This window comes from Poeciliopsis prolifica, unplaced genomic scaffold (assembly GCF_027474105.1).
Source record: "Poeciliopsis prolifica strain line A6 unplaced genomic scaffold, Auburn_PproV2 SCAFFOLD026, whole genome shotgun sequence".
NCBI lineage: Eukaryota > Metazoa > Chordata > Actinopteri > Cyprinodontiformes > Poeciliidae > Poeciliopsis > Poeciliopsis prolifica.
The window spans coordinates 2774862-2784826 of NW_026562401.1; the positions used below are offsets into that span (position 1 = coordinate 2774862).

Consider the following 9965-nt stretch of genomic DNA (forward strand, 5'->3'; position numbering starts at 1 on the left):
TAACATGTCAGTATCACAACCTGGGACTGGGATATTCAGCTTTCTGTTTTTTGACACGTTACGTGCATGGGAGAGTTGACGTCACTGCGTAGGTTAAGGCTCAACCAATCAGGTTTCAGCATGAGGTGTGGCGCTTTGGAGTAACACAAACCGAAGGGGCTGGGTTCGAGTCATGAACTTAAATATCTACTTCAAATCTGTCGGATAGGGTAAGAGCACATTTTGTTCTGTTTTGTCCCCTTCTCAACAAACGAACTTTTATAAAGTATTCTCCGGTGTACCTGGAATGTTTATGTTATGTAAGTGGAGCAGTTTGTATCGACGGTTTGTGGGTGTAACCCAGAGCTAGCTACATTAGTCTGAATCTGGACGCTTTACCTTCACGACTGACTTGAGTTTTCATCTGTGAGTCTATTTAAACATTTTTAATTCACTCCATGTCTCCGAAAGCTACTGCTGTTGCTTAAATCTTGTGGGCTAACTGCGTTCTGTCCCTGGTTGGTAATTAGCTTAGAGAAGCTAATTATGTCAACAAACAACTTTTAAAGCTCAGAGATGAAAAGAATCCTCTGGTCTGTTTGGGTCAGGTTTATTATTATTATCCTTAAAAAGTATATTTGTTCACACCAGGGTCACCCTGTGAAAGACTGATGTAGTAGAAACGACTAAAATGCTCCAGGTTTACATAGAAATAACCAGTCGTAGAGAGATTAGGGTGACCTCAGAAGCTGCAGATATATTAAAATCAGTACATTGGAGCAGGTTATTTGAAGAGTCACGGTCAGGACTCTGTTTTTCTGGCCAGCAGCAGTCATAACTATCAGAGGAACAAATGCCAGTACTGTTATTTTTAACTCTCCGTGCATCACTTCTGACCTATATTTGCAGCGGTCTGCAGAGCTGCTACTCAAACTAATCCTGCTCCTCTATTGCAAATTTGACATCTCATTACAAAAAGACACGTTGTAGTTTTGAATTACAGCACAAGACTTCCTCCTTCTACTGGTAAACTTGGGTTACGGTTCCAAACTGCTATGTCTGTTAAATAGCTTTTCCTTTTAATACCATGACAAAGTTTCCTCCAGTTGTATAAAGCATAGAGTTACACAGGTTGCCCCTGTGTAACTAGATTTGAACAGGGAAGTGCTTTAAGGAAATATTTTGATCTGTATTAGCAGTAAATGTGATCCCTATAACCCTATCAATTTTTTTTACACATAGAAGTGCCAGAGTCCAGGAGAAAGAAAAGTAGTTGATCAACAATCTTTTCAAGCCATTAATCTGATTCGATCTGTCTGCAGCAGGGTTTGGGTTTAATAGTTGATGTGAAGCAAAGATTGGTAAGCATATAATTAGTAGTGAACAAATTAACTATTTTCCATTTCAGATCAGCAGATCAGACCAAAAAGTAAACTATAAGTTGACATTGGCCATGAAAATCTTCATCTCTAGATATAATAATTTGTGTTGGAGATTTTTGGATTTCCGATTCAGAATGACTTAACCTTCTGAGAATAAATCTACTTGTTTGCATAGTGTTTGCTTAATGGTGCGAACAGAGAACGCTCTGTTCACCATGCGTACTTCTGAGCTTTGATGTGCTTCTTCAGGTGTGTGCACATCGGTGGTGCTTTGATTACCGGTGCTGCATGATCAGTGATGCCTGTTACATCCCAACTACTAAGGGGTTTGCCCCGTGCCAAGGCCTTCGCCTCCAGCCTGCTACCATGCCAACACCACCAGTCCCACCTCGGTTCCCTGCCTGTCCTTAGAGGTCCGTCCCAAACATGGCAGACGCACCCGGCAGGAAGGTCTTACCGGACGTCCTCAGCGCTTCACAATTACATCCTGACGCCCCCACAGGTCAACTCCATCCTGAAAGCCAACGAGTACAGCTTCAAGGTCGGTGCAGGTCATGCACAGAGTTCCTGATTCATCATTTGTTTGTTTACATTCTCATCCTGTCGTTTGTTTTCACCATCCGGTTGCAGGTGCCGGAGTTCGACGGTAAAAATGTGTCATCTGTGATGGGTTTTGAAAGCAACCAGCTTCCGGCCAACGCTCCCATCGAGGACCGGCGGAGCGCGGCGACTTGCCTCCAGACACGAGGAATGCTACTGGGTGTGTTTGATGGACACGCTGGCTGCGCCTGCGCTCAGGTGATCTGTTCACTCGAAGGGGTTATAATTCATTTCTTTGTTTTTTGAGGCATTGGTCAAACAGTAATGTCAGACTTCATTAGGCTATTTTTAGGCACAAAGACAACAGCTAGACACTTTCCAAGACATTTTTTTTTTTTATCGGCAGCAATATATGTTGTTATAATCTCAGAATTTTTCTCTGCAGGCGCTGAGTGAGAGGCTGTTTTACTACATAGCGGTCTCACTGCTCCCCCATGATACTCTGTGTGAGCTCGAGGCTTCGATGGAGGCCGGCCGAGCCCTCAGTCCCATCCTGCAGTGGCACAAACACCCCAATGACTACTTCACCCGGGAGGCTCAGAGCCTCTACTTCAACAGCCTGAGAACCTACTGGCAGGAGCTAATTGACCTAACCAGGTGAGAAACACACAGTAATTACTGTATTAAATAATCATCCTGGTAAGAACAGTATTTTTAAATAAGACATGTCCACAAGAATAATTATATTTCCACATTTGATCATAATGCAAGCAGAACTTCAGTTCATTTAATTAATTGGATAGACTAATAAAAATCTGAGAAGTATGGAGTGCATTTGTATTTATTCCCCCAGTACTAAAGATAACAACCTTAAATTCCTATTGGTGTTTGTCTGATCCAGATTTTAATGCCTAGAGTTTTTATTCTGGTGTTTGAATGAAGAGCATCTATGAGCTTCAGGTTAACGAGTTTTGGGCCGGTATGAGAAATTCATCACAGTATTTGGACAATTTAACACATGAACTAATCTAGTTGTTTTCACTCAAAACATCTTCCCAATTAAGTTGAAGCTTTTCAACTTTGTAGTTGCCTCTCATAGTAGAAAATCATCAATAGTGTAATTTAGTTCACTAATTAATCAAGTTCTGTTTCAAATTTTCCATTGGGTTTCTTTGTTTGACCTGTTGGGGTTTACCCTCCTTATGGACGATGTCAAATCAGTAGTAATATTATATGAGCCAAAATATAACATTAAAAATCCTCTTATCTTTTTAATATTTAATGTTTTTGAAAAGCTAAATCTGGGATCCTCATTAGCTGGAAGCCATAACCGTCCAAATTAGCAGATAAAAATCTGAAAAATAAATGTGTGGTTGTAATGTCCAATGCATGTTAATTTATCACGTGGTCTTTCTCACCAGTGATTGTTGTCATGTGAAATATTTCAAACAGAACCTTCTGGTTTCTTATTTTACTCTTTGTGACCTCAGTATCACTGACCAATCTGTTATTGTTTGATCTGGAAATTTTTGGTTGCTGTTCCTCTTTTTCAGACAATCTGTCTTAATATTATTTTCATCCTCAGCCCTGGTGACGTTCCAGACACCCGAGAGGCCTTACTGAATGCCTTCAAGAGGCTGGACAACGACCTTTCTCTGGAAGCTCAGGTGAGAACAGTTCTGATACGAGTCTGCTTCTTTTTATAGGTAAAAACCTTGGATGCGTTCCTCCTAGCAACAACATGAGCTGACCCTTTTCCTGTTCTGCAGTTTAAGATGTCCATGAGCGGTCATGATAGAGTCGAGTTACAGGTCATGTAATTTATCTGGACTGTCAAATCTGAGGAATGTTTCCATCAGTAAGAGATCTTGAGGACATCCGTCAGTCCAGTCCGCCAATGTTAGGAATGAGAATTTCCGGATTTAAACTTTGGTAGAGCAGAAATGAGCCCAGATGTCACTTCATCTCCATGTGGTATAAACTCGTTAAGGTGCTTACCATGTGTGTGATTTCTCTCTTACAGGTTGGAGACGCAAGTGCGTTTCTGCACTACTGGGTTCTGAGAGTGGCATTTTCTGGAGCTACAGCCTGCGTGGCGCACATCGATGGACCAGATCTGTATGGAGAATAAATGTCCAGCAGCACATTGTGACAAAACGTTCCAGTTGCTGTTTCTATGAAGCTAATATCTAAACCCCTACCTCCCCCATTTTTATCTTCAAAGCTATATAGCCAATGCCGGGGACGCCCGGGCCGTGTTGGGGGTGCAGGAGGAGGATGGTTCATTCAGTGCTCACACACTGTCCAACGACCACAACGCCCAGAACGACGGCGAGGTCGCTCGGATACGAAGCGAGCATCCTCACTCTGAGAGGAAGACTGTTATTCGTCAGGTAGTGATTGAAATCAATCCACCCGCGGCTAAAGAACTGAAAAACAAGTCAGTCTGAACTTCCGCCTCTCTCTCTCTCTCTCTCCGTCTTCCTCTGCATCAGGACCGGCTGCTGGGCCTGCTCATGCCGTTCCGCGCCTTCGGGGACGTGAAGTTCAAGTGGAGCATCGAACTGCAGAAGCGCGTCCTGGAGTCTGGACCCGATCAGCTCCATGAGAATGAGCACACCAAGTTCATCCCTCCCAACTACCACACGCCGCCCTACCTGACCGCCGAGCCGGAGATCACATACCACAGACTGCGGCCACAGGACCGCTTCCTGGTAAGAGAAGAACGCCGACAAATGCTGTTCATTGAAGTTATTTATGCAACAGCTTAGTGCCTTCATGCATTTATTTGTCCAGAATTAAGTTAATTTAGTTATTCAATCATTAATTCATGTGTTCTTTCATTCATTCTGTCGTATGAATGAAGAGTCCTTTAAATGTCTGAAAGAATTTCAGTCGTTGCCATAGCTAAAGTTTTAATAGACTTATTTAATTTAGTTGAATAATAAAATCTTAACATTCAGGAATGTAACATTTATCTCCTAAATGATGATTATTTTATTTATTTACACAAATTGTGATGAATCAATTACTGAAATACTGATCAACTATCTTAGTAATCGATGCATCGTTAATTGCATACAGATGCTAAAGAAGGTCATTTTCTGAAAGAACAATTCACTTAGAGATAAAACTGTACAAAAACATAAATATGTTCTACCCAGAACTCCTTACATGGCAAAGTTTTAGCTTCAGCTGGCTCAAATTCTGTTAAAAAAAATCCTATTCGGCGCCTTTAGCTTCTCATGTTTGAAGAATTTTTTTAGCTGCAGCAGCTTCCTTTGCTACAAATGATCAAGCATTCACCAAAGGAATGCTGTTCTTGCATTTTAGAGAATGAAATATTAATTTTTTTATTTGAAGTAATTTAATTATTTATTAGCCTTTTGTATGTATTTCTAATATTTTGTAAAAAGAAAAAAGAAGGCGTTAGTGGTTCAATGACGAATCTGCAGACTTTCTTCTATACAATTAATTAATTAATAGCTACAAGTTGTCATTAAATTCTTGTTTGTTTCCAATGTGCTGCGATATTCATCTTAGTCTTCCCTTTAAAATAATATCCAATTATCTCACTTTTCCCTCCATTTTGTCAAACTACTGAATAAATCAGAAATGTTAGCTTTGACTCAGAGATCCTTGACATTTTTAATACAATGGAAGAAAACCAGGCCGGGGTCTTTTGTAAATACTGCAGTGACTAATGGCGTCTTCCTCCTTAACCTCCCATGTCTAAGAGCTAATTAGTTCTCAGGTTTGATGAATAGGCTCTTTACTGATGTTTTTACTATTATATTCATCAAATATGCCACGTCTGTCCTTCAAAACATGTTTGTAAATCTTTTTCTCCAGATTGAAAGGGTGGTCTTTTTGCTCTCTTTACATAAAAAGGTTGGATGTACATTTGAAAAAGCTCTTTCTGAGAGTATGGGTTCATTAATGTTTTATGTGTTGCAGATTTTCTTTTCATTTAACTGATTTGTAAAGAACATTTCACACTATTTTTTTGTGAAAAGTATTTTTGTGTATTTTTTCACTCTTAGATGAAACTAGCCTAGTAAGAGAGACCAGATCCTTGTTCTCTTTTCCTCTGGATGCTGAAGTTTTAAATTTTACCCAGTCACTAATAGTTGTCCGTCATGCATGCAATGCGCCTGTTTGACGGTGCATTATACTGCTAAAGACAGAGCTACAGAGAGAAGTGCTGAGCGGATGTTAATGCTAATTCAATATTTGAAAGCGTGGCCAACACAGACTGAACGGATTTGTTTACTTCCTCCGCTGCCATCGCTAAAACTACAGGGAGACTCCAATTCTAAAACGGCGCAGAAAATCGGCGTCATCGTTCAGGATTTCTGTTCTTTGATTGGCCTGGTAGGAAAACTACGACAGGGAATCCAAGTGAATGGGAGAAAGCCCAGACTGTCAGCGAGATTTGAATAGAGCAGGAACAAATGGAAGATGAGAGATTAAAGTATGTTCTTTATGTAAGACCAAGATGTTTCTGAGCATCGCCCCTCCTCCGTCTGCAGGTAATCGGCTCAGACGGCCTCTGGGAGACGCTCCACCGGCAGGAAGTGATCCGCATCGTCGGCGAGTATTTAACTGGGGTTCACCAGCGGCAGCCTCTTAAAGTGGGAGGGTACAAAGTCACTCTGGGACAGATGCAGGGTCTGCTGGAGGAGCGGAAGGCCCGCATGTCCTCCGCATTCGAGGACCAGAACTCGGCGACGCACCTCATGCGCCACGCGGTGGGAAACAACGAGTTCGGCACTGTGGACCACGAGCGGCTGTCCAAGATGCTGTCGCTGCCTGAGGAGCTGGCTCGCATGTACCGTGATGACATCACCATCATCATCGCTCAGTTCAACCCTCACGTGATCGGCGCGCAGAGACAGGAAGATGAGTCCTGAGCTGATTTTTCACTGACTAATTCAACTGTGTGCCACAGATTTAAAACCCAAGCACACCACATGGACAAATCTACGTTCGGCTATTTTTAACTATTTATGGAATATTAATGCAGCAGCACAAAAGTTTAGTTTGGCTTAGTGTTTTATTTTTTTTTTTATGCTGCTAGTCTTGTTGAGGAGCCGTTGTCATGCACAGCAGTCACTGTTGATGACGTCGCATGATTTCATTCTCAAATTTAAGCAAGAAGAGTTTAAAGAGCTTCGTGTCTGCTAAAAAGCGAAGCGGTTCTGGTTAGCTGGCCCGACTCTGACTCAGGCATGAGATCCTCTCGGCAAACGCTTCCATATTATCACGGTATTAACACACGCATTTAATGTTTCACATGACTTATTGCACTTTTCCTATTAGATTCCAGTTTCTTTTAGGTCTGAGCAGTTTAGCAACAGCAACTATTTCCACTGCTAATCTTGTAACTTTAACTATACTGTTACTATCATCGTAAATATTTATTTATGCTTTTGAACATGAGTTTTCTAGTGTTCTTCTCTTTATAAAGTATAACTAACTGGTTAATTAGTGGCAATGAAAGCCTTTCACAGCTTCCCAGAGGTAGTTTTAAAAATGGTGTCTTGAGCATGAATGATGCTTAGTAACTTTCTTTCAGCCAGCTGACCAGAATTAGCAGCAACAGGTGGAGGAAGGGCAGCACGCCACTGTGAATCACATTAAGAAAACTTAAAACCAGATGAAGGGTGTAAATTATTGGTTGATCTTGATGCTGCTAGCTGGTCCATGCTAGCTTGACTGAAAGCTGTTTCTCTCCTTCAGATCATTGTCGCTGTCTAGTTCACTATTGGATGGAGTGGTTTGTTTTTGTTGGGTTTTTTTTTTTTACGAAGACTGAGTCAATCTGTGCAGCTTGTCTGAAAGCAGTTGAATTATCTCCCTGGGTTTTGCATTTTCAGTCCCGCAAGGAGGAGGATTTGGATCCTTTGAGCTTTATGTTAAATCTGATGGGTCACACGCTGAACGTTACAACCTAAAAGTTACACAAAAATAATTAAGTAGTCTTACATTTTAGGTCACAAATTATTTACATAATCTGAAAATAGTAAAGTGGGTAATTACATTCATCTTGTTTCGATCTCAAATCCGTAGCTGCAGCATTTTTTTGTGTAGCCTCCTCCTCCTTTGCTTGGAGACGCACTAATGATGGAGTTGTTCCCCTCGGGGACCTCAGAGTGCTTCGGCTGAGGTGACAGAGTGTGTTATGAAACTGTAAGCAGAAGCCAGTCACTGAGCTTCTTTTCTAAACACAAAGGTCAAGAATCTACATTATTTTTTCGCTGACAGATCATTACCCGTTTGTTTTGCTCCTGGGTTGTTTTATTCTTCCCTTTGGAGGTAAAGCAGAGCCTTTCTTTCTTTTGCTCATGAATTACTGATGTGTACAAAAAGACTATAAGCTGGACATGTTTTAAAATCAGGCTGTTGCAACATCAAATATTTATTCTGCCTCAGCAGTATGTTACACATCTTCTCTGTTGTATGTATAAATTGTAACTTATGGGGGTTTGAGTTTTGTATGTGAAAATAAAATGCTGAACAGACAGCTTCCCGTGACGCTGCATTTATTTGTTTTCATGTGCGCGGCATCCAGCCAACTAAACCGCTGAAGGTCATTGCACTTCAGGATAAACATAGTTTATAAGATCACTGCTCATAAACTACCTTTCTGGGCTAATTTAGAGAGATACTGTCTTATTTTTACCACAAGATGGCGCTGCAGCTCCAAACAGCAGAAAATTAGATTGTTTTAGAAATAAAACTCAGATTTAGTCAGTTTTATACAAAGTGCAAGTTTCTAAATATTTTGTGACTTTATGATCCAGGATAAATGGCAACAGTTCAGACTGTCGCATAATGTGAAATAGTTGGTATTATTTTCCATACAATATTTGGTATTTGATCATCTGTAAATGAAGGAGGGCCTAATACCGTAAGCATTAAGACTTTTTAAATAAACATCAAAAAATTTTAAATTGGCAAATATTTTATCAAAATATCATTTGAAACAATGCAAGGAAAACTTTCCAATTTATCTTAAAAATTACAATAATATATAAAATAGGAACATTTTTTCAGTTCCAGTTCAATCAGATCTGATGTGATTAATATTTATGTAAATAAAAATCTAAATATTTGACTGTGCCATGCTGTTACTTATACTATTGACTGGAGATATTTATTCCTTCAATAAGTTTTGCCCTTGTTCACTTCTTTTAGTTTGATATTAGAAGCTTTTTTTAAATCATGCTTCCTTCTATATTGAAAAAATATGTATTTAAAATAAGATTGACTCGATAATATCAACAATTGCTTTACTTATAACTCAGTGCCTCTCATAAACGTCACACAAGTTTTCTATTCTTCCCACTTTTGATCATCATTTCTTTGACATGCATGATGCAGAGTTGCCGTGTTTAGATGACGCTCAGTTTAGTTTACTGGAAATAAACACTTCCACATTGTCATTTTTCAGCCCCCAGTTTCTGCAGAAGCTCTGACGTTACAGCAAGGATATTTTGTGAACAAACGTCCCGAGTGACGCTCTCGTTTATGCGCTTCTGCGTCTTTAGAATAAGATGTAGGCTCTGCAGCAAAACGAAAGAACCATCCCATGTCATTAAATGACTCACTTAAGAGCAGAGTTAAAATCAGAGTTGTCCAATTCATCACCAGGCCGAGCCGCAACTTTTATGGAGTTGACTTGAACTTTACAACCGCATTAATGTTGAAATGAGTGCAATAAATCTCCATCCCTACCTGGACATAAAACATACATTAACTAAAACTAAAATGATGGTTAGTATATTATTGGAGAGTTATCAGCTTCGACAAGCTGGAAGTCAACTGAGATCAATATTTCTAGTTTCAGCTGTTTTCATTAAACAACGTGAGTGGGGTGCACCACACCTGGACATGCTGCAATACCAGGATGATGCGTGGAGAACGCAGAGCAAGCCCTTAACGCATCTCCTCGTTCTAAAAATCAATTTAATATACGGTCCCCCAATGGGAGACTATCAGATATTAAACTGATAAGAACAGAAACTACACATGATCTGAGCCAAGAAGCCGAGAAGCGAT

The 9965-nt window shown here is 40.3% G+C and overlaps 1 protein-coding gene and 1 non-coding gene across 3 annotated transcripts; one reads left to right on the forward strand and one right to left on the reverse strand.

Moving 5' to 3' along the window:
- The first annotated feature begins 127 nt into the window (after nucleotides 1-127).
- On the forward strand, nucleotides 128-8436 carry pdp1 (pyruvate dehydrogenase phosphatase catalytic subunit 1). 2 transcript variants are annotated; one of them, XM_055048074.1, is made up of 9 exons: nucleotides 128-209; nucleotides 1611-1902; nucleotides 1992-2159; nucleotides 2347-2558; nucleotides 3487-3568; nucleotides 3925-4019; nucleotides 4126-4294; nucleotides 4397-4615; nucleotides 6434-8436. In XM_055048074.1, the coding sequence occupies exons 2-9, from the start codon at nucleotides 1660-1662 to the stop codon at nucleotides 6812-6814; spliced, it is 1569 nt and encodes a 522-aa protein (XP_054904049.1). In that variant the 5' UTR covers nucleotides 128-209; nucleotides 1611-1659; the 3' UTR covers nucleotides 6815-8436. The 2 variants fall into 2 exon arrangements, with proteins under 2 accessions (XP_054904049.1, XP_054904048.1); XM_055048073.1 differs by lacking the exon at nucleotides 128-209 and adding an exon at nucleotides 257-405.
- A 1339-nt stretch (nucleotides 8437-9775) lies between these two features.
- LOC129371574 (U2 spliceosomal RNA) lies at nucleotides 9776-9965 on the reverse strand. The gene has a single exon (XR_008607163.1). It is a non-coding gene; the product is annotated as a U2 spliceosomal RNA (small nuclear RNA).

Excerpts from the sequence above, each read along its gene's own strand:
- pdp1 (XM_055048074.1), top strand. The coding sequence starts at position 1,660 with ATGCCTGTTACATCCCAACTACTAAGGGGTTTGCCCCGTGCCAAGGCC. Across the intron at positions 2,160-2,346 it reads CTGGCTGCGCCTGCGCTCAG|GCGCTGAGTGAGAGGCTGTT; the intron begins GTGATCTGTTCA and ends TTTTCTCTGCAG. Across the intron at positions 3,569-3,924 it reads ACCTTTCTCTGGAAGCTCAG|GTTGGAGACGCAAGTGCGTT; the intron begins GTGAGAACAGTT and ends TCTCTCTTACAG.